Source organism: Orcinus orca, chromosome 8 (assembly GCF_937001465.1).
Source record: "Orcinus orca chromosome 8, mOrcOrc1.1, whole genome shotgun sequence".
NCBI classification, from domain to species: Eukaryota; Metazoa; Chordata; class Mammalia; order Artiodactyla; family Delphinidae; genus Orcinus; species Orcinus orca.
The window spans coordinates 26638768-26661935 of NC_064566.1; the positions used below are offsets into that span (position 1 = coordinate 26638768).

The 23168-nt window shown below is 35.6% G+C and overlaps 1 protein-coding gene across 2 annotated transcripts in view; it reads right to left on the reverse strand.

Annotated features, from left to right (window-relative positions):
- The window catches only part of ELP4 (elongator acetyltransferase complex subunit 4), a 243473-nt gene that overhangs the window by 214906 nt on the left and 5399 nt on the right, over positions 1-23168 (reverse strand). For both annotated transcript variants that reach the window (XM_049714242.1, XM_004263959.3), the window contains exon 2: positions 21227-21262. In XM_049714242.1, coding sequence (XP_049570199.1) covers positions 21227-21262 — 36 coding nt within the window. The remainder of the gene's footprint in view (positions 1-21226; positions 21263-23168) is intronic.

Consider the following 23168-nt stretch of genomic DNA (forward strand, 5'->3'; position numbering starts at 1 on the left):
ATCACTGTACCATAATGACATATTAAAAAAGTAAAACCATATGATCATTTCAATAGACAAAAAAAAAATTTGACAAAATTCAACAATAATTCATAATACAAACTCTTGGCAAATTAGGAATAAAATGAAACCTCTGCAACCTGATAAATGGTATCTATAATAAACTTACAGGTAACAGAATGGTAAGATGGAATGCTTTCTTCCTGATATTAGGAACAAAGAAAGTGTATCCACTCTCACCACTTGTAATCAATATTGCTCAGGTCTGAAGCATATAATAAACGATGAAAAAGAAATGAAAGGCATATAGATTGGAAAAGATGACGTAAAACAGTCTTTATTTGCAAACATTATCACATATGTAGGAAATCTTAAGCAATCTACCAAAAAGCTAGTAGGACTAACAAGCCAAGTCTATCAGGGTTGTAGCATGTAAAGTCAATATATAAAAATCATTGTTCCTCTACAAACTAGTAACAAACATTAGAAACTAAAATTTTATAAATTCCATTTTAATTGATTCCAAAACCATGAAATATTTTGAATAAATTTAACAAAATATGTGCATGAACTAGCTCCGAATTGAAAAGTATAAAACATTCTGAGAGTAAGTATAAAAAAACCTAAATAAATGGAGTGATATATCATGGTCATGGGATGGAAGACTCAAATCTTTCCATATTAATCTATACATTTAATGTAATGTCAATGTAAGCCCCAGTAAGCTTTTTGGAGAAACTGACAAGCTAATTCTAAATTTACATAGAAATTCAAAGGTCCTAGGTAACCAAATGAATTTGAAAAAGATCACAGTTGGAAGACATACCATCTGATTTTAAGACTTATTATAAAGCTGTAACAATCCATGCAATATAGATTTGACCAAAGGCTATAAATATAAATGAATGTAAAAGAATAGAGAGACCAGAAATAAACCCACATAACTGATTCTTGACAAAGGTGGAGAAATAATTCTTTTTCAACAAATGATCTTGGAATAACTGGATACTCATATGCAAAAACCAACAAAAACCTCAATCTTACCTCATACTACACTCAATCAAAAAAGAAAAAAAATTTGCAGGTGGGGGGAAGAGGGATAAATTAGGAGTTTGGGATTAACAGATACATACTACTATATATAAAATAGATACACAACAAGGACCTACTGTATAGCACAGGAAACTATATTCAATAGCTTGTAATAACCTATAATGGAAAAGAATCTAAAAAAGTATGTATACATATATATATATCTGGATCACTTTGCTGTACAACTGAAACTAACACGACATTGAAAATCAGCTATACTTCAATTGGGGAAAAAAAAGCAAAAAGAAACAAGCAAACAAGAAAATTTCAATCTTATCTCATACTACTACTCAAATATTATGCTGAAATGAATCACAAAACTAAAAATAGAAGGTAAAACAATAAAACTACTAGGAAAAAACAGGGAAAATTTTTGTAACCTTGGAGTAGACAAATATTTCTTAAATAAGACAGGAAAGCATGTGCCACAATAGAAAAAAATGGATAACTTGAAGTGCATAAATATTTTAAATATTTTCTTTTGAAAAGACACCAATAAGAAGATGAAAAGGCAAGCTACAGAGAGAAAATACTTGCAATACACATATCTTGGACAGTTTTTTTTTTGTAACAGACAAAAACCTGGAAGTAACTTAAATGTCCATCAACCAGTGAATGGAAAAACAAATGGTACATTCACAAATGAAATAATACTCAATAACAAAATAACTGGACTACTGATATATAGGCAACAACATAGATGAATCTCAAAATCACTAAGCTAAGTGAAAAAAGCCAGACACAAAAAGTGTGTATGGTAAGATTGCCTTCACGTGGTATTCTAAAGAAAGCAGAACTAAACTCTAGTGATAGAAAGATGTTAGGTGCTTGGGGGCCAGGGAACATTTTGGGCATGAGGATGTTTGGGGGGGATGATGGAAATGTTTTATATCTTGATTGTTGTGTGATTACCTGAGTATATACATTTGTAAAAACTCACTAAAATATATACTTAAAATGGGTCTATTTTATTGTATGTAAATTATAATTCAGTAAAGGTGGTTTATGAAAACAATTTCCTATGGCGTAACTAAAATACCATGTGGTAGCTTGTATGTAAACCTTTTCAGCACAGAATATTAGAGCAAATCCACGATCAAAAGTATAGTAGATTTACATGAAGATTAATTTTATATATTAAAGAACATAGCCAGTTCTTTAATACTACCTACCACAAAGTTAAAATCTATAAGTCTAAAAGACACAAAATGGGCTTGATTAGGATTTAGGAGCATTTTATGAAAGTTTTTGTGCACAAAGGAAAAGAAAAATGCTTTCAACACCTCTGCATGGTTTACAGTCAACAGGTGGAAAAGCCAGCAGAGACAAGTGGATGAGATGACCAGCACTGCCTAAGGATCATTACAGCTATGACAATGGAAAAAATACTCATTTTATATAAATAAGAATTTGTCTCTGTTAAACTTTAGAAAGTCATGTTTAAAAAAAGAATTGGGGCTTCCCTGGTGCCGCAGTGGTTGAGAGTCCCCCTGCCGATGCAGGGGACACGGGTTCGTGCCCCGGTCCGGGAAGATCCCACATGCCGCGGAGCGGCTGGGCCCGTGAGCCATGGCCGCTGAGCCTGCGCGTCCGGAGCCCGTGCTCCGCAACGGGAGAGGCCACAACAGTGAGAGGCCCGTGTACCGCAAAAAAAAAAAAAAAAAAGAATTGATTTACAATACTTAGTCATTCCCCCACTATGGACTTTTCATGCCACTTTCAGACTTTTGTTACTATTAAATACAGAAGCACGAAAGTGCCTCAACTCCCACGTGTCCAAGGCCGAACTCAGAAACTCATTATTTTCTTCCATCAAATGTGGTCCTCCTTCTGTTTTTAGAAAATTAGGATTTACTCTTAATACCTCTTCTCTCTCTCTCTCTCTCTCTCTCTCTCTCTCACCAATACACCCTTCTCCCCATGCCTAAAATTCTGTTAAATTTATTTTCAAAGTATCTTTGGAATTGTTCACTTCGCTCCACGACAACGTCTCTCCCCTAGCTTTGCTACCAACAACTCTTTCCTAGATGATTGCAATTTCCTCTTACTTCTTTGCATCCACTCAAATCCTCCTTCAATTTAGCAGTGAGCTTTTCAAAATACAAACCTGATCATGTCACTTCCCTACTTAAAACCTTTCAGTGTTTTCTCATTGCTCCTCGCAGAAAGAATTAAATCCTTTAGCATGGTCTACAGGCTCTGCATGGTTGTGGCCAAAGAGGAGGGTTTAATGTGCAAAAATAAAAATACTTGTTGTAATAATGTACATGATTATTGTTTTCCCTTTAAAATGTACACGATTGTCATTTAACAACTTTTCAGTAAAGAAAAAAATAAACCTAAACTATTTAACTAGAAAAATAAAAATAATTATTTGTAAAATTGAGGACACGTATTATAATACTCAGTAGGGAATAAAATATACAGATAAGTACTGCATAAACTATGGATATTCACTTGTAGATAACAAAAAATATTGAGTGATTTCTCATTAATGAAGAGGTAAAACAACTAAACTAAATGGCAAAGTTCCCCTTTTCTTACCTACTTCTTTTTTTAATAAATTTATTTATTTATTATTTTGGCTGTGTTGGGTCTTCGTTGCTGCACAGGAACTTCTTAAATGAGTAAGGGTTTTGACTTTTTTTTTTTTTACATCTTTATTGGAGTATAATTGCTTTTACAATGGTCTGTTAGTTTCTGCTTTATAACAAAGTGAATCAGTTATACATATACATATGTTCCCATATCTCTTCCGTCTTGCGTCTCCCTCCTTCCCACCCTCCCTATCCCACCCCTCTAGGTGGTCACAAAGCACAGAGCTGATCTCCCTGTGCTATGCGGCTGCTTCCCACTAGCTATCTATTTTACGTTTGGTAGTGTATATATATCCATGCAACTCTCTCGCTTTGTCACAGCTTACCCTTCCCCCTCCCCATATCCTCAAGTCCATTCTCTAGTAGGTCACAATCCCTACTGGTCTTATCTACACTCATATCTTAAATTACTATCTCTAGTAGCCATACTGCATCTTAACTCAGGACCTTTGCATAGATTACTTCACCTCTTTGGCTAGCTAATTCCCTCAAATCCTCCCAGACCCAGATTAGGTAACCCCATCTTCGGAGAAGCTTTCCTCAAGCCTGGGTGAGATGATCAGAGTGCCCTAGAGCATCCTGTTAACTCCTATACTAGCATTTCATACACATTATCAAAATTTCCCCACCAAGCAAAAATTTCCTCATGGCAGAGAACGCATCTTACTGTTATATCGCTAGTACTGGGCACACAGTACACAGTAAATATTTGTAGAATAAATTAAGGGAAAAACAACAAACAAAAATCTATCTTGTCTTGTAAATCAGTCAGATCTACTGTAGTTTGCCTGAAAACACGTCCCATCATAGACACACACACACACACACACACACACACACACACACACGCACACGCTATAATACTTATCAACCCTACTTTTTCAAAGATTCCTATGGGGCAGCAAAAACTCATGGGAAGAAGATCACCTATTGAGGGATTAGCAAAAAAAGTAAAAAATAATTCAGCTCTTCAAGCTGAAAATCACCAATTCTGTGAAAAAATTTTGAGTTGTACAATAAGCATTTAATTAATCTATTTAATGAATCCTCATAACACTGGGCATGCAAAAATGATAATCATGTGACAGAACTGCCAAAAAGCAAATGTAGTTTTGGCCTGAATTAATAGTCTAATTCCTAGGTTGAGAGAGATGATTGTCCTATTCTATTCTATGGTACTCGACCAGACTGACAACAATATATTTCATTTGGGGATTTACACAAACTAAAGCGTCTTCTGAATGGAGTGACCAGGATGGTGAAGGGACTTGAAAGCATGAGAAATGAATATTTTCCTTGAAGAAAAAGAGACCCAAGGGATGCAAGATAGCTGGCTTCAAATATTTGATGGGCTGTCATATGGAAATGGAATTACACTTGTTCATTAATGCCCCCAAGGGGTAGAATGAAGCCTAATGGATAGAAACAACAGAACATCAATTTTTCTTTAATATCAAAGTCCAAATGAGCTGCCCCTATGATTCCACTGAGACTGGTCTCAAAGTCACCAATGACTTTCTAATTGTCTAATTTCTGGGACACTTTTAAATCTTTACCTTTTTTGTCTATTGTAGCTATTGCTATGGACAATTTTCTTTTTGGAACTACCCTCTCCCTCCCCCATTTTTAAGATACTCCTTGTTACCATTTTTACTGTTTCTTTAGCCATTCTTTATATATGTAAGCAGTTTATATAGAACTCTCAATTCTTTGGTATACAAATATGAAACAATTTTATTTGTTTATTTTCTAGTCACTGCTTTCAAATATGCTATGTCAAAACTTCCTTTTCTCATCTCTTAAAGACATCCAGAGTGGATTCCATGATCTTTTCACCAGTTTCAGTTATTAAAATTTGAAATAGTTAAGTTTAAAACTTTATTGTTCAATGCAAAGCTTTCCCTCTCCTTCAGTGCAAACTAAGGCTTGTACCTTGAAGGTCTCAGTGGTGCAGAGGGGTTCTACAAGAAAGGAAAGTTCTAAAATACTTCTTACTCCAAGTCCTCATTCTATTATTACTGGGAGAGCAGGAAAAAAGAAAAGTGGCAGAGATCAACTTACACAATTGTCTGTCTGCTTTAGGTAGAGAGATGGCCCTATCCTCACTCTGATCTGGTCTATTCAAGCCAGCTGCTTGTAGCCTACGAAGTTATAGTGATTTCCATGTAGGTGGTAAGCATGGTTTTGGGGGTGATGCTCTGCTTCATTCTGGCCCCATCTGTCACTGAAAAACCCTTCAAAGAGGCAGAATCTCATGTTTGGCAGGGCTGGCCAGTACAGTCAAGATTACATTAAAAACAGCAAATGAGTGATTTATTGACCATTAACTATATGCTAAACATGGTGCAACATACATCTCATGCATTAGCTCATTTAATCCTTATAATAACCTTACAAATGTTATTAATCTCTGTCTTATAGGTAAGGAAACTACAGAGAATGTAAGCAGCTTGCCTATGGTGATACAGCTAGTAAATAGCAGAGCCATTATTTGAATCTAGGAAGTCTGATTCCAGAAGCTATGGTCTTAACCTCTTCCCTGGGCTTATTTTCCATTATCTATACCTCAAACAAGGATGTGCCTAGGCTTTATATTTTGACCTGTTTTTCTTTTTACTCTAGTTGTACTGAGTCCTTTTTGGAGTCTAAGGCTACTCTAAGAAGCTGATATAAGTTTTATATGCTGGTCTTAAAATATACACAGTCCTACACAAATGTGCATGTAATTTGAGGGAATTAAGAGACCCCCCCTAAAATTCCATCTCTGTATCCACAAGGGTCTATAAACTTGGGCATTCTCATACATGCCTATGACTTCAACTAAAACATACATTGAATAAAACATTAGTTAAATAACATTGAGGAATCCCAAATATTTTTCTCTAGCCTAAATTTAATACCCAAATATCCAACTGTCTACTAGGTAGAACTACTGGGAACAGAAAATTCATTGTGTTTAAAGTGAATTCATTACTCTACCTCAATATCTGCTCATTCTCCTCCTTTCCTGACTTCACCTAATGGTACTAACTCCAAACTTTCTCCGGCCAAAAATCGTGGGATCATACTACCTCCTGTCTCTCCCTCATTTCCTACACATTATATGGCACAGAAGTAGAAATCACCACTCTTGTGAGGGTTCCGCTAAAAGAGGGAAAATATAGGGAAATGATATTTCAAATCACAGCAGTCTAAGCAAAGCTAGTTAAACATTTAGAATCTAATATACATAACGAAATGTAGAAATAGAAAAGTTAGTTTGTGTTGTTATCCTATCAAAATTTGATAGTAAATTTATGATTAAAGTCTTAAAAGCACAGTAACAAACATCACCTCATGTTTAGATTAGGGCAATGAGTATTTTTATCACTTCAAGTTTTTTACATTATTCCTGCAGTGCCTCCTTCATAGTATCTCTTCATTGCTCAAAACTCCATGATTACATACTCCTAACCATTATAAATTGTTTTTAGCCAGGCTTTCATATCATTCATTTATTCATGCATTCATTCATTCACTGTATCCCTATATGGTTCCCATGATCACAGAGCTTACAGTCAGTCTACTGAATAAAGTATGTGATCAGGGGTTTTCAATAAAGTATAAATGTCATGAGAAGGTAGATAAAGAATACTACAGAAGTATTTATATAAGAGGAATACTACTAATTGGGCATGAGGAGAAGGAAAGCAACAGTTAAGGATGACTTTCTGGAAGAGATATTTAAGTGGAGACCTAGAAGATGATTAGGGGTTAGGAAAAGAGAAGAAAAAAGATGCAGCAAGAAAGAACTTAAGAAAAGTCCTGTAGAGAGGTGAGAGAATGGTACTTTGATGGAATTAAAAACTTAGGGTGATAAACACAAAGCTTGAGGAAGGAGGTGAGAAGATGAGAAGAGATAAGGCTAAGGTGAATCAGCAGAAGCAAATCACTAAAGGTCTTAGAGCCCAAATTAAGGAGCTTGCACCTTATGTTAAGATCAATAGAGAGCACAAAAATGTCCTAAGCAAGGATCATGATCAGATTTTCATATCATAAAGTTCACTCAGGCTACAGTATGAAAAAGGACTGAAGCAAGGGAACATTGGAGACAACTTAAGAGGCTGTTATAATAATTTCAATGAGAGTTGTTGATTACGGTTTGAATTAGGGTTGTGGCAGCAATAATGGAGAGATGTAGACAGAGTTTTTCAATACATATTTAAACGGTTGAAAACTTTCAGCATTTAATGATTAATGGGTGTGTAGAGCATGAGAGACAAGTACATCACTCAGGTCTCCGGCACGTGTCACTTGGTAGGTTGAATAAGCCAGGGATGAGAGGAAGAGGGACAGATTTGGAGGAATGGGGTAGAATTTGGAGATAAGGGCAGACTGTGAGTTTAGCTCTAGACATACTGATTTTGAGGTGTGTGTAAGATATTCAAGAGAAAATGTTGAATAGGAAGTTGAATATGATCTCCTCATTTCTCTGTGTACCCTACATATGTAGCAATGCCAGAGATTACTGATTACTTTTATAAGATGAGGTTTTTCCTGGTCATTCTAGTTACGGCAGGGACTGAGACCTCCCAGGGAAGAGTATACAGCACTAGAAGAGGGAATATGATGTTAGTATTTTAAGTAGAGCCAAAGGAGTCTAAAAAAACATGAGCAGAGGGGTAGAAGGAAAACCAGAACAGAATATTATAACAGAATCCAAAGAAAGGGAGTACTTCAAGGAAAGAGTGATTAACTACATCAATTGCTGCTGAGATAAAGAAGGAAGAGGCCTGAGAAGGTAGCAGGATACAAGATCAACATACAGAAATCTGTTGCATTTCTTTACACTAACAATGAAATATCAGAAAAGGAAAGTAAAAAGCAATCCCTTTTAAAATTACATAAAAACAAACAAACAAAAACAAAACTTTGGAATAAACCTGACCAAGGAGGTGAAAGACCTATATGCTGAGAACTATAAAACATTGATAAAGGAAATTAAAGATGATTCAAAGAAATGGAAAGATAACCCATATTCTTGAATTGGAAGAATTAATATTGTTAAAATGGTCATATTACCCAAAGTAATCTACAGATTTAATGCGATCCCTATCAAATTACCCATGACATTTTACACAGAATGAGAACAAATAATCCTAAAATTTATATGGAACCATAAAATACCCATAATTGCCAAAGGCTGAGGAAAAAGAACAAAGCTGGAGGCACAACCCTCCCAGACTTCAGACAATACTATAAAACTACAGTAATTAAAACAGCAGGGTATTGGCACAAAAACAGACACATGATTCAATGGAATAGAATAGAAAGCTCAGAAATAAACCCACATACCTTCAGCCAATTAATCTTCAACAAAGGAGGCAAGACTATACAGTGGAGAAAAGACAGTCTCTTCAGCAAGCAGTGTTGGGAAAGCTGGATAGCCCGATGTAAACCAATGAAGTTAGAACACTTCCTCACACCACACACAAAAATAAATTCAAAATGGCTTAAAGACTTAAATATAAGACATGACACCATAAGACTCCTAGAACAGAACTTAGGCAAAACATTCTCTGACATAAATTGTACCAGCATTTTCTTAGGCCAGTCTCCCAAGGCAACAGAAATAAAAGCAAAAATAAACAAATGGGACCTAATCAAACTTACAAGCTTTTGCACAGCAAAGGAAACCATAAACAAAATGAAAAGACAACCTACAGAGTGGGAGAAAATATTTGCAAACAATGTGCCTGACAAGGGCTTAATTTCCAAAATATACAAACAGCTCATACAACAACAAAAAACCAAACAACCCAATCGAAAAATGGGCAGAAGACCTAAATAGACATTTCTCCAAAGACATACAGATGGCCAATAGGCACATGAAAAGATGCTCAACTTTGCTAATTATTACAGAAATGTGCATCAAAAATACAATGAGGTAATACCTCACACTGGTCAGAATGGCCATCATTAAAAAGCCTACAAATAATAAATGGTGGAGAGGGTGTGGAGAAAAGGGGACTCTCCTACACTATTGGTGGGAATGTAAATTGGTACAGCCACTATGGAAAACAGTATGGAGGTTCCTTAAAAAACTAAAAATAGAGTTGCCATATGATCCAGCAATCCCACTCCTGGGCATATGTCCAGAGAAAACTCTCAATTCAAAAAGGTGCACCCCAATGTTCACAGCAGTACTATTTACAATAGCCAAGACATGGAAGCAACTTAAATGTCCATCAACACATGAATGGATAAAGAAGATGTAGTATAGATATACTATTGAATACTATTCAGCTATAACAAACAATGAAATGATGCCATTTGCAGCAAGAGGGATGGACCTAGAGATTATCATACTAAGTGAAGTAAGTCAGAAAGAGAAAGATAAATATCATGATATCATGTATATGTGGAATCTAAAACATGATACAAATGAACTTATTTACAAAACAGAAACAGACTCACAGACATAGAAAACAAACTTATGGTTACCAAAGGGGAAAGAGGGGGCAGGGATAAATTAGGAGTTTGGGATTAGCAGATACAAACTACTATACATAAAATAGATAACAACCAGGTCCTACTGCATAGCACAGGGAACTATATTCAATATTCTGTAATAAACCTTAATGGAAAAAATATATATATATATGGACCACTGTGCTGTACACCAGAAACTAGCACAACATTGTAAATCAGCTATACTTCAATAAAGAAAAAAAAAAAAGAAGGAATAGGACTGAGAAGTAACCTCTGGGTTTAGCAATGGGAAGGTCTCCAGTGTCTTGAGCTAAGGTGGTTTTAGTGAAGTGGTAGTGTGTGAAATAGACTGAGCAATGACTGAAATATTACTAAAACATATAAGAAGTGTTACAGATCATTCAACAGGCTTGGCTATGAAATGGAAAAGAAAAAGCAATAATTGGAGAAGGTAGGGTTAAGGGAGTGGAATTTTTTTCCTTTGAAAAACAAGTACACATAGAAAAGAGCTTAATAAAGATAGTAATATAATAAGAGAAAAGAAAATTGCTATTGCCAGGTACTTGGAAAGGTAGAAGGAGAAAAGATCTAAAGTACAGGTGAGGGATTTGGTTCAAGATGGTGTAGTACAGGGATGTGCGCTCGCTCCCTCTTGTGAGAGCACTGGAATCACAACTAACTGCTGAACAGTCATTGACAGGAAGACACTGGAGCTCACCAAAAAAGATACTCCACATCCAAAGACAAAGGAGAAACCACAATGAGGAGGTAGGAGGGGCGCAATCACAATAAAATCAAATCCCATAACTGCTGGGTGGGTGACTCACAAACTGGAGAACACTTATACCACAGAAGCCCACCCCCGGGAGTGAAGGTTCTGAGCCCCACGTCAGGCTTCCCAACCTGTGGGTCTGGCAACGGGAGGAGGAATTCCTAGAGAATCAGACTTTGAAGGCTAACGGGATTTGATTGCAGGACTTCGACAGGACTGGGGGAAACAGAGACTCCACTCTTTGAGGGCACACACAAAGTAATGTGTGCATCGGGACCCAGGGGGAGGAGCAGTGACCCCATAGGAGACTGAACCAGACCTACCTGCTAGTGTTGGAGGGTCTCCTGCAGAGGCGGGGGGTGGCTGTGGCTCACCATGGGGACAAGGATACTGGCAGCAGAAGTTCTGGGAAGTACTCCTTGGTGTGAGCCCTCCCAGAGTCCACCATTAGCCCCACCAAAGAGCCAGGTAGGCTCCAGTGTTGGGTCACCTCAGGCCAAACAACCAACAGGGAGGGAACCCAGACCACCCATCAGCAGACAAGTGGATTACAATTTTACTGAGCTCTGCCCACCAGAGCAACACCCAGCTCTACCCACTACCAGTCCCCCCCCAATCAGGAAGCTTGCACAAGCCTCTTAGATAGCCTCATCCATCAGAGGGCAGACAGCAGAAGCAAGAAGAACTACAGTTCTGTAGCCTGTGCAAGGAAATGAAGACAGCCTAAGAGACCTCTGGGACAACATTAAAGGCAAGAATATTCGCATTATAGGGGTCCCAGAAGGAGAAGAGAGAGAGAAAGGACCCGAGAAAATATTTGAAGAGATTATAGTCAAAGCTTCCCTAACATGGGAAAGGAAATAGCCACCCAAGTCCAGGAAGCCACAGAGAATCCCAGGCAGGATAAACCCAAGGAGAAACATGCAGAGATGCAGCACAGTAATCAAAGTGACAAAAATTAAAGACAAAGAAAAATTATTGAAAGCAACAAGGGAAAAACAACAAATAACATACAAGGGAACTCGCATGAGGTGAACAGCTGATTTCTCAGCAGAAACTCTACAAGCCAGAAGGGAGTGGCATTACATACTTAAAGTGATGAAAGGGAAGAACCTACAACCAAGATTACTCTACCCAGCAAGGATCTCATTCAGATTCGACAGAGAAATCAAAAGCTTTACAGCCAAGCAAAAGCTAAGAGAATTCAGCACCACCAAACCAGCTCTACAACAAATGCTAAAGGAACTTCTCTAAGTGCGAAACATAACAGAAGAAAAGGACCTACAAAAACAAACCCAAAACAATTAAGAAAATGGTCATAGGAACATACATATTGATAATTACCTTAAATGTGAATGGATTAAATGCTCCAACCAAAAGACACAGGCTCACTGAATGGATACAAAAACAAGACCCATATATATGATGTCTACAAGAGACCCACTTCAGACCTAGGGACACATACAGACTGAAAGTGAGGGGATGGAGAAAGATATTCCATGCAAATGGAAATCAAAAGAAAGCTGGAGTAGCAATACTCATATCAGATAAAATAGACTTTAAAATAAAGAATGTTACAAAAGACAAGGAAGGATACTACATAATGATCAAGGGATCAACCCAAGAAGAAGATATAACAATTGTAAATATTTATGCATCCAACATAGGAGCACCTCAATGCATAAGGCAACTGCTAACAGCTATAAAAGAGGAAATCAACAGTAATACAATAATAGTGGGGGACTTTAACACCTCACTTACACCAATGGACAGATCATCCAAACAGAATATTAATAAGGAAACACAAGCTTTCAATGACACAATAGACCAGATAAATTTAATTGATATATGTAGGACATTCCATCCAAACACAGCAGATTACACTTTCTCTTCAAGTGCACACGGATCATTCTCCAGGACAGATCACATCTTGAGTCACAAATGAAGCCTCAGTAAATTTAAGAAAATTGAAATCATATCAAGCATCTTTTCTAACCACAACGCTATGAGACTAGAAATCAATTACAGGGAAAAAAAACGTAAAAAACACAAACACATGGAGGCTAAAATATACGTTACTAAATAACCAAGAGATCACTGAAGAAATCAAAGAGGAAATCAAAAAATACCTAGAGACAAATGACAATGAAAACACGACGATCCAAAACCTATGGGATGCAGCAAAAGCAGTACCAGACTGTCAGAGGGAAGTTTATAGCTATACAAGCCTACCTCAAGAAACAAGAAAAAATCTCAAATAATCTAACCTTACACCTAAAGGAACTAGAGAAAGAAGAACAAAACCCAAAGTTAGCAGAAGGAAAGAAATCATAAGGATCAGAGCAGAAATAAACGAAATAGGAACAAAGAAAACAACAGCAAAGATCAATAAAACTAAAAGCTCGTTCTTTGAGAAGATAAACAAAATTGAGAAACCTTTAGCCAGACTCATCAAGAAAAAGAGGGATAGGACTCAAATTAATAAAATTAGAAATGAAAAAGGAGAAGTTACAACGGACACTGCAGAAATACAAAGCATCCTAAAAGACTACTACAAGCAACTCTATGCCAATAAAATGGACAATCTGGAAGAAATGGACAAATTCTTAGAAAGGTATAACCTTCCAAGACTGAACCAGGAAGAAATAGAAAATATGAACAGACCAATCACAAGTAATGAAATTGAAACTGTGATTAAAAATCTTCCAACGAACAAAAGTCCAGGACCGGATGGCTTCACAGGTGAATTCTATCAAACATTTAGAGAAGAGCTAACACTCATCCTTCTCAACCTCTTCCAAAAAATTGCAGAGGAAGCAACACTCCCAAACTCATTCTATAAGGCCACCATCACCCTGATACCAAAACCAGACAAAGATACTACAAAAAAGAGAAAATTACAGACCAATATCACTGATGAATATAGATGCAAAAATCCTCAACAGAATACTAGCAAACAGAATCCAACAACACATTAAAAGGATGATACACCATGATCAAGTGGGATTTATCCCAGGGATGCAAAGATTCTTCAACATATGCAAATCAATCAATGTGATACACCATATTAACAAATTGAAGAATAAAAACCATATGATCATCTCAGTAGATGCAGAAAAAGCTTTCGACAAAATTCAACACCCATTTATGATAAAAACTCTCCAGAAGGTAGGCATAGAGGGAACTTACCTCAACATAATAAAGGCCATATACGACAAACCCACAGCAAACATCATTCTCAATGGTGAAAAACTGAAAGCTTTTCCTCTAAGATCAGGAACAAGACAAGGATGTCCACTCTCGCCACTATTATTCAATATAGGTTTGGAAGTTTTAGCCACAGCAATCAGAGAAGAAAAAGAAATAAAAAGAATACAAATTGGAAAAGAAGAAGTAAAACTGTCACTGTTTGCAGATGACATGATACTATACATATAGAATCCTAAAGATGCCACCAGAAAACTACTACAGCTAATTGAATTGGGAGATTGGGATTGACATATATACATTAATATGTATAAAATAGATAACTAATAAGAACCTGCTGTATAAAAAAATAAATAAAATAAAATTCAAGAAAAAAAATAAAGTACAGGTAAAAGGATGATCTCAAACAGGAGAAGGTATAACACATCTTTCCATTTGTGGATAGAGCTATGTTTTGAGGTTTGATGGTGAGAAGTTGTTTATGATGAGACTCTTACTTCTGTGTGAAATAAGTCATTTCAGAAAATGAGGGAGAAAGTGGTATTGTCTGATGTTTGAGGACCAGAGAGTTTAAAAGGCCACTGAGGTTACTGAGAATGAAAAGGAGGTGATTAGAGTTATACAAAAGCTTGTTGGCCAACGTTCAATGCCTTCTTGAGGTTGAAGATCATGATAGTCTCTAATAAATGACGGAAATAACTAGGACGTCAGTATAGGCAGCAATGAGGTAGAGGAGGAGGAATAGCCCAAGATATAAATCTCACTCCAGAAAGAATTTTTAAGATGAGTTTTCAGGTTTTAGTATAAAATGATGATTTACTGTCAGAGAAACTTGATTGCGAATCTCAGCTACTAGGTGTGTGACCCTGGGCAAGTTACTTGGCTTCTCTCAAAATTTCAATTTCATCTTCTGTAAAATATAGACATCTCATCTGATTGTTGTGAAATTAAATGATAAAATATACATCAAGGGCTTAGCGTGATGCCCAGCACACAGTAAATCCTCACTAAATGTTAAATATTTTAATAGACTATTTAATAAGTTTTAAAGATATTAGAGTATGTTTTATATGAAATAGGTGTTATAAAAGGCAAACTGGAAAGGTTTAGAAACGATAGGAATACTAGGAAATTGAGTCTATAGAGAAAAAAATACAGAGTATTATGGAGATAAAAGAAACATAGAAGGTAAGATCATTGGAACAACTTAATTCTTGGACAATGACCAAAGGTAACTAGGAGGTGAAACATGATGGATCTGACTGGCTATAAAGCTAAACAAACAGAAACTCCCAGGTGTCTTCTGGTGGATAAAGGGTAAAAAGTCTCATCCCTGCACACTGCAGTTTGAGGAGCTGGTATATGGGTTCTGAAGTTTCACAATCTGAATTGTACAAGTAGGTAGTTGAGACCAAAGACTCAGGGAAAGTAGGCTAAACTTTCCCTTTGACTAGTCCTAAATTAATACTCTCTCCTTTAGAAGGGCTCTCGCCTCTTTATTACAGGAGCATACCCTGCTGGTAGTCTCTCTTATGCATGTGTTTATACAGTTTACATATGAATACTTTTCTCCCTTCATCTCCCCTCAACTTCTGCCCATACTTTGATTCAATTTAAGCCTTTTCCATACCTCTTGCACCTGCATAAACATTTGCACATTATATATGTATTGTTCATAGTTATTCCACATGCAACCGACATCCAGTTTAAGTTCATCAAGGGTAAAAACAAAGATTCATGCTGCCTAACAGTGTTAAACACATAGTAGGCACTTAAATGTTTCAGGACAAAAGGTCAGGTGGTTTTTTCTAAAGAACTGTACTGATATCAGTATCTCTTATTTCAGTCTTCCAACAAGTTTTACTACTATAAAATAAATTAAGGAGCATACAAAATACAATAATATAAAACAGCAATTGGCAAGCTTTTTCTTAAAAGAGAGTAAATATTTTGGGCTTGCGAACCATACAGTCTCTGTTGAAACTACTTAACTATGCTCTTGTAGCACAAAAGAAGCCATAAACAATGTGCAAATAAATACAGCATGGTTGTATTCCAATCTTTATAGATAAATCGCCAGCCAGCAGGTTGTAGTTTGCCAAGTCGTGTACCATAAGGAAAATGCTTAGAATATATTACATGTTGTAAAAGGAAAACATAGCTCAGCAAACTCAAAAAGTTCAAAGACAACTGATGAGAAAATACTATACTATCCTTTGAGAGATACATTGGGAGCGCTTGGTTTTTGCTATTATATAAAATAATACCAAATTAAATCTATGAAAAGTATGATATTCTAAGGTGATCCCCATGATCCTGTTTCCTGGTATATGTCTTTGTGTAATCTCTTCACTTTGAATATGGGTGGAACCTGTAACTTGCTTTTAACCCAAAGTATATGGCAAAGGTGATGGGACATCATTTCTGTTACATAAAACTGTGACATCTGTCTTGTTGAGAGACATTCTTCCTTACTGGTCTTGAAGAAATAAGATGTCGGTTGTGAGAGAGTGCCTCTGGCTGACAGCAAGGAACTGAATGCTGTCAACCACCGTGTGAGCTTGGAAGCAGATCCTTCCTTCTTCTGCCAAACCTTCAGTGAGAACCCAGCCCTGACTGATATCTTGACTGTCCGCTTGCAGAGGACCCAGCTAAGCTGTGCCTGGACTCCTGACCCACACAAATTGTGAGATGATAAATGTGTGTTATTTTTAAGCTATTAAGTTTATGTTAATATTGTCACACAGCAATAGGTAACTAATACAGAAGTACACTTATAGCTGGTTGCAATTAATTGTTTAAAAGCATATTTTTCTCCTACTTCTAGATCTAAAATTATATAATTAACCTAAGAGACTAAATTAAAAATAATGCTTTCATAAATGTCACATAACTTGTATTTCAATTACTGACTTCTATTAAATCTTTTTGATGCTCACTAGCTCCACATATAGACCAAGATCCTTTATGTAAAAAGAAGCTGTGTGAACTTTAAATATTTATGCCATCCTTTCACTTTTGATACTTTTCAGGTGCTCCATATTTACCTGTGTACCAGACTGTCAGAAAGCGATTTAAATATAAAACATCTCAAAACCTATTCCAGTACTGAAGGATGAAACATGTTCTAAGAAAACTCTATCTTTGATTTTCAAAGTAAATGTAGGAGCCCCTTAGTTCTTCAACCTATTGCTCAGAAGGGCCTTTTAAGTATTCATATTCATTTATTTTGTTGCATTCCGAAGGTCTAAAGTAGACCTACCATGGGTTTTCTGGCAGTGCTCACTGTCTCCAGTTTCCATAGTTACATTGCTTCTGAAACCATAAATCCACTACTCTGTTACGCCACACTCATGTGCATGTACACACTGAGACACAGAGTTGCCTTGGTAAATTAGAGAATGGTTAAAATGTTCACAGTCTATATTGAAAAGTTATTAATGCAAATCATCTTCGGCTTTAATTTTCTCTCACTTGTGGAATAAAAAAATCTTTGAGTGATGAGCAGTATAGTAATGGCCTAAGCTCCTAACCACTGACCTTAAATCTCCATATTTGGTTTGTATTTCGAACTATTCATCCATTTCTTAAGGCAGAATTCATCTGTTGTACAAGCTGTATTGACCAGGAAATGGAGAAAAGTAGAAAACCTAGTAGATAAGATTCCTTCTGCTAATCTAATCTCTCAAAGAAATGTAAAAATGCTTCCAAATTTTGTTTTAAGATTTCCTAGAGAAAACAAGCTAACAGATAATAAAACTAAGTTTACTTAAGTTATACATATTTTTAAAAATCTTATACACTTAGAAGGAGTTGATAGTAGGGCATAAACAATAATGAGATGATTAAAAATATTAGCTTTATGGAAAGACCAGACTATAAAGGCAAGGCCTTTGCTTTATACTTGTTATATTGTTTTATGCAATTATTAATTCAACAAATAGTTACTGAATACCTAGTTTAATACTTGGTGAATTGATATTTCACCAAAGGCAGACCCTTTTTTTCTTATCTGTCACTGTGCTTTAGTTATTCTTATTTGAGTTTTTCCTTATTATATATTGTCAAAAAATCTCCTTAGCTAGATCACCAAGTTCATTAGACATGTGTTGTTTCCGCATAACTGCTGACATCAACACTAAGCTTTCTGTCACTAGGTAACAAGGATCCTCTTCCTCCAGCTTTCAGTAACATGGACCTTCTCCCTTTACAGCCTCATTGGCAGTGTCCTCAAAGTACAGAGTTCTACTAACGATCTCTTTACAGTGATTTAGGCATTTTCTAATGTGTTCCTCAAAATCCTTCCAGCCTTGCCCACTGCCTGGTTCTAAAGCCACTCCCATATTTTTATTTTATATTTGTTATGGAAGCACTCACTTTTAAAACACCAAAATCTGTTATGAAATAACATTTTCAATGTTTGCAGAAGATGATTGCCTACTTAGAAAATTCAAGTGAATCTATAAACAATTCAAAAGTTGCTGGTTATAAGATGGATATACAAAAGTCAATAGCAGTCCCTTGTACAGCTACAATCAACAATAAAGTGTAGTAATAATAAACACATCTATTATGGTATTAACTTACGTTGTAATTATTTACTTTACTTATGTCTCCTCCTTAAGGGAAGAGAGTAACTCATTTATATTTGTAACCCCAATATCTAGCATGCACCTGGGTGTTCAACGAACATTTTTTGAATGAATTATCAGTCGTCATTAGATTCTTAGTATCATTCACATATACTTCTACTGGAGAAAAGAATTAAAATTTAGCTGGATATTTTTTAAACCATTATAATAATCTCCAGATTTTTGTTCATCAAAGAGAAAAGTCCCAGGTTCAAATCATGAAATGCCATTCTTCACTTTTCACCTATTTGGACTGGTAAAGATTAAAATGTTTGATAAAGCACATTGTTGTTAAGGGTAAGGGTAACCTAATATTCTTATAACAGTTGATTGAAGTATAAGGTAGCATAACCTCTTGGCTGAGCAATCTAATATCTAATACAATTTAACATGCTTCTATCAAGTAAGCCTATACCTTGGAATTTATTCTATAGATACTATATACTTATATGTGTATGCAGACCTTATATATAAGACTTGTATAATAAGATTGTTAGTAACAGAAAATAATGAGTTAAACTTATCAGTAGAGAATGATTTAAGTAAATTGTGGCATACCTATACAATAAAATCCTATTCAGCTGTCGAGAAGAATGAGGTATACCTATATGAAGGCACATGGACTGATCTCTAACACGTATTAAGCAGAAAAAGCAAGGTGCTGAATGCTCCCATGTATATTAGTTATGTTGAAATATTTGGGTGGGAAACTGAGGACAGTATTGTCCCTGGGTATGGGGAGTGAGGAACTGAAAGGACAACCCAATTTTTCTACATGTCCTTTTGCATTTTCTGTATTTATATACTTATATCAAAACTGTGAATTATTTTTTCCCAAAATTCCTTCAATCATTCTTTACTTACTAAAAGATAAATTTAAAAACTGCAACTGACATGACCATTTCTAGAATTTAAGCATAAGTCACACTAAATTTGGAGTATTGTATTCAGTTCTGGGCACAGTTAAAGAGACAATGCCAGGGACTTCCCTGGTGGTGCAATGGTTAAGAATCTGCCTGCCAATGCAGGAGACACGGGTTCGAGCCCTGGGCCGGGAAGATCCCACATGCCATGGAGCAACTAAGCCCATGCGTCACAACTACTGAGTGTGTGCTCTAGAGCCCGCGAGCCACAACTACTGAGCCCATGTGCCACAACTCCTGAAGCCCACATGCTCTAGGGCCCACGCACTGCAACGATGAGTAGCCCCCACTCACCACGACTAGAGAAAAGCCCACATGCAGCAACAAAGACCCAACGCAGCCGTAAATAAATAAATAAATAAATTTAAAAAAAAAAAAAAAAGAGAGACAATGCCAGACCAAAAGGTGCGACACGAGAACAACCAGGAGAGTGAGGAGTGTGAAACCAGTTTAAGAAACTATGTCTAGGGCTTCCCTCGTGGCGCAGTGGTTGAGAGTCCGCCTGCCGATGCAGGGGACACGGGTTCGTGCCCCGGTCCGGGAGGATCCCACATGCCGCGGAGCAGCTGGGCCCGTGAGCCATGGCCGCTGAGCCTGCGCGTCCGGAGCCTGTGCTCCGCAACGGGAGAGGCCACAACAGTGAGAGGCCCGCGTACCACAAACTATGTCTATTTAGTTTGGAGAAGATTTGAGGTGATTAAATAGTTATTTTCAAATATTTTAAGAGTGTCATGTGAAAGAGTATCAGAGGACAAAACTAGGAACAACAAACTTGTTACAGGCATACAAATTAAACATTAATATACAGAACTTTCTAATAAATCATACATTTTCAATAACAAAGCATTGCTTTGTAAAGTAGCGAGCCCTTTAAACTAGATAATCTGTACTCAAATGGTGCTTGTTATCTGTCAAGGATTATGGAAAAGTGATTTGTGGCCAAATGGGAGCTTTGATTATATAACTGCCAAGGTTTATTTCAATTCCAAGATTCTATGATCTAAACTTAAAAAAAAGCTAAGTAGGGTTATGTATGTGTATTTAAGTAAGAACCAATGAAGCTTTAAAGATGAATAAAAATGTGATTTGTCAGTTTGTTACTTTTCTTTCAGTTAGAAGACAATTATGATAAAAATCTGTGATATATACAATGGGCTTATGTGTACATCAACTTATCAAATGAATCACTGTAATAATCCCAATCTAAATACTGAGATTCTCCAAAAAATCTATTGGCATTAATTTTAGTTTTTTTAAAACAAATGCAGGGCGAAGCACTGTGAACATTTTTAAATTATAAGAGCTACATTTTCATATATATATTTTCCTAATTCATTTCAAGTTCAGATCAACATTTTAATTTAAATTAGAACTTAAGGCAATTCCTCTTTAATTTACCTTAACTCTTGTATAATTGACCTTAACTCTTGTAGAGTGTTAAATACGTAATCTCAGAATAGGCAAATCCATAAAATCATTATGCACAAGAGAAAACCGTGACTGGGAAGAGCAAAGTATGTATGCTAGACTAACCAATTAGAAGAACTGTTCCAACGGCCAAACCTCCACCTGGAAATGAAACAAAACCAAGAAGAAAATTAATCTACCTTTTCACATTATCTTTAGCATAAAAGTTAGGCATTATCAAGGACAGGTACTTCAATAACTTTAAAATTGCAGTTAAAAACAACATTTTAATTACCTTTGCAATACTTTGCTTAAGGTGCTATTATGAAATAATTACATATTATATGTAATTATACACTACACATTACAATTACTTTCATAATATACTGTACTATCCTCCTTTCTCCTGTGTTAGGACCATGCAGCATTCAACATAACCGGTTAAGCGATCCATAAATGTTATATTTAGCACTTGCTAATAAATTAGCTCAATAGCTGAGACCTAAATGTGCACAGTAACTTAACTACAACAGAAGTACAACATAGAAAAGAAAGGTTACTATAAGAGAAATTCCACTTTAATATTTATTCTCAAATTTAATAAGCCTTGGAAAAAAAACCCTGATAATTAAAACGAATTTTTTCCATTATTAACAATATACACAAAGTCACGACATACTCTAAATATTTTTGTCATTTCAAACAAAAAAGGCACAATCACAAAACACATTTTCAATTTTACTAGAAAATGTTATTTTAAATATCTGAATTAGGGTAATATGATCATAAACATATAACTCAAATAGTTTATTAGAAATCAATTTAAAATCAACTTTTAGGAAACTAGAACATCATCAGAAAGATAAAGACATTCAACCATTTGACTCCTGATATTTTGTTTGTAAAACCACTTGTAAAAGTATTACTATGTATAATTAATGTTGCAAACGCTAACAAATTCACTTAGAAATTTAAGAATGTGTACACAAAGAATGAAATGTACTTAAAGTATAATTAATTTAAAAAGAAACTAAAAATTGTTGGACAGTTGAAGACAATATTACTAGCGTTTTGCTTGTTTGCACAAAATGGTGAAACATTTAGAATAACAATAAAGAACTTTTCCTCAAAAAAGTTTTGTAGTGGCGAACACTACATAGAAAAACTTACTATGAAAAATTCATTTGACAGTGCTTATTTTTTGCCTTGCAAATAAGCATAAATAACTGTTATGTTTCAAAGAATTTGAAATTTGGTAACATGCATGCACACAGAATACAATCCAACATTTGGGAACTTTATAAAGAAAACATTCCAAATTGTTAGAAAAGAATTTTTTAAAAAATGAAACCAATACATTTATATATTTTTAAATGGATTTTTTATGGAAACAAATATGTATTTTACTTTCACATTGAGATAAGTTCCTTCATTTTAGCATTTAAAGCCACACCAGACTACACAGGATAACTCCAAATGTTGGTCAAGCTAAAAGATTAACATAAACTGAAATACGTGTGATGATAATAACCATAAAGGATCAGAGCAAATTTTCTTTGGGACAAGATTAAATATTTAATTTTATAGTTTGTGCTACATATAGACCACTACTTTTTAATCCATTTGAAACACTTTAAATCACACTTTCCAACGCCTTACTTCACTATTTTCCCTTACATGCAAAAATAAATATTTAACTACGTAATCATCATTTTGTGTATTTGAGATGAAATAATACAAGCACATAACAGATACTGCAGTGTCTAGTCTACAGCAAGTACTATAAAAAAGTTAGCTGCCTTTCTTTCTATAACTTAATTTTTATAGGAAGGATTTAGATTTATTATCTAAACTTCTTTGGGTCTACATTCATATCTCCTTAAATTAGCAAGTTATATAAGGCCTCCAAGTCGAATAGTTAGAGAAGTATTTTGTGAATTATATTCACAGTGAAATAATGAGAACAGATAAAGAAATAGTTTCCCTATTAAATGAAGTGATACCTTACTCAGGTGACTTGCCCAAGGAGGTACAGTAAGAGCTACCCTTACGAGTCTGGCAATTATTT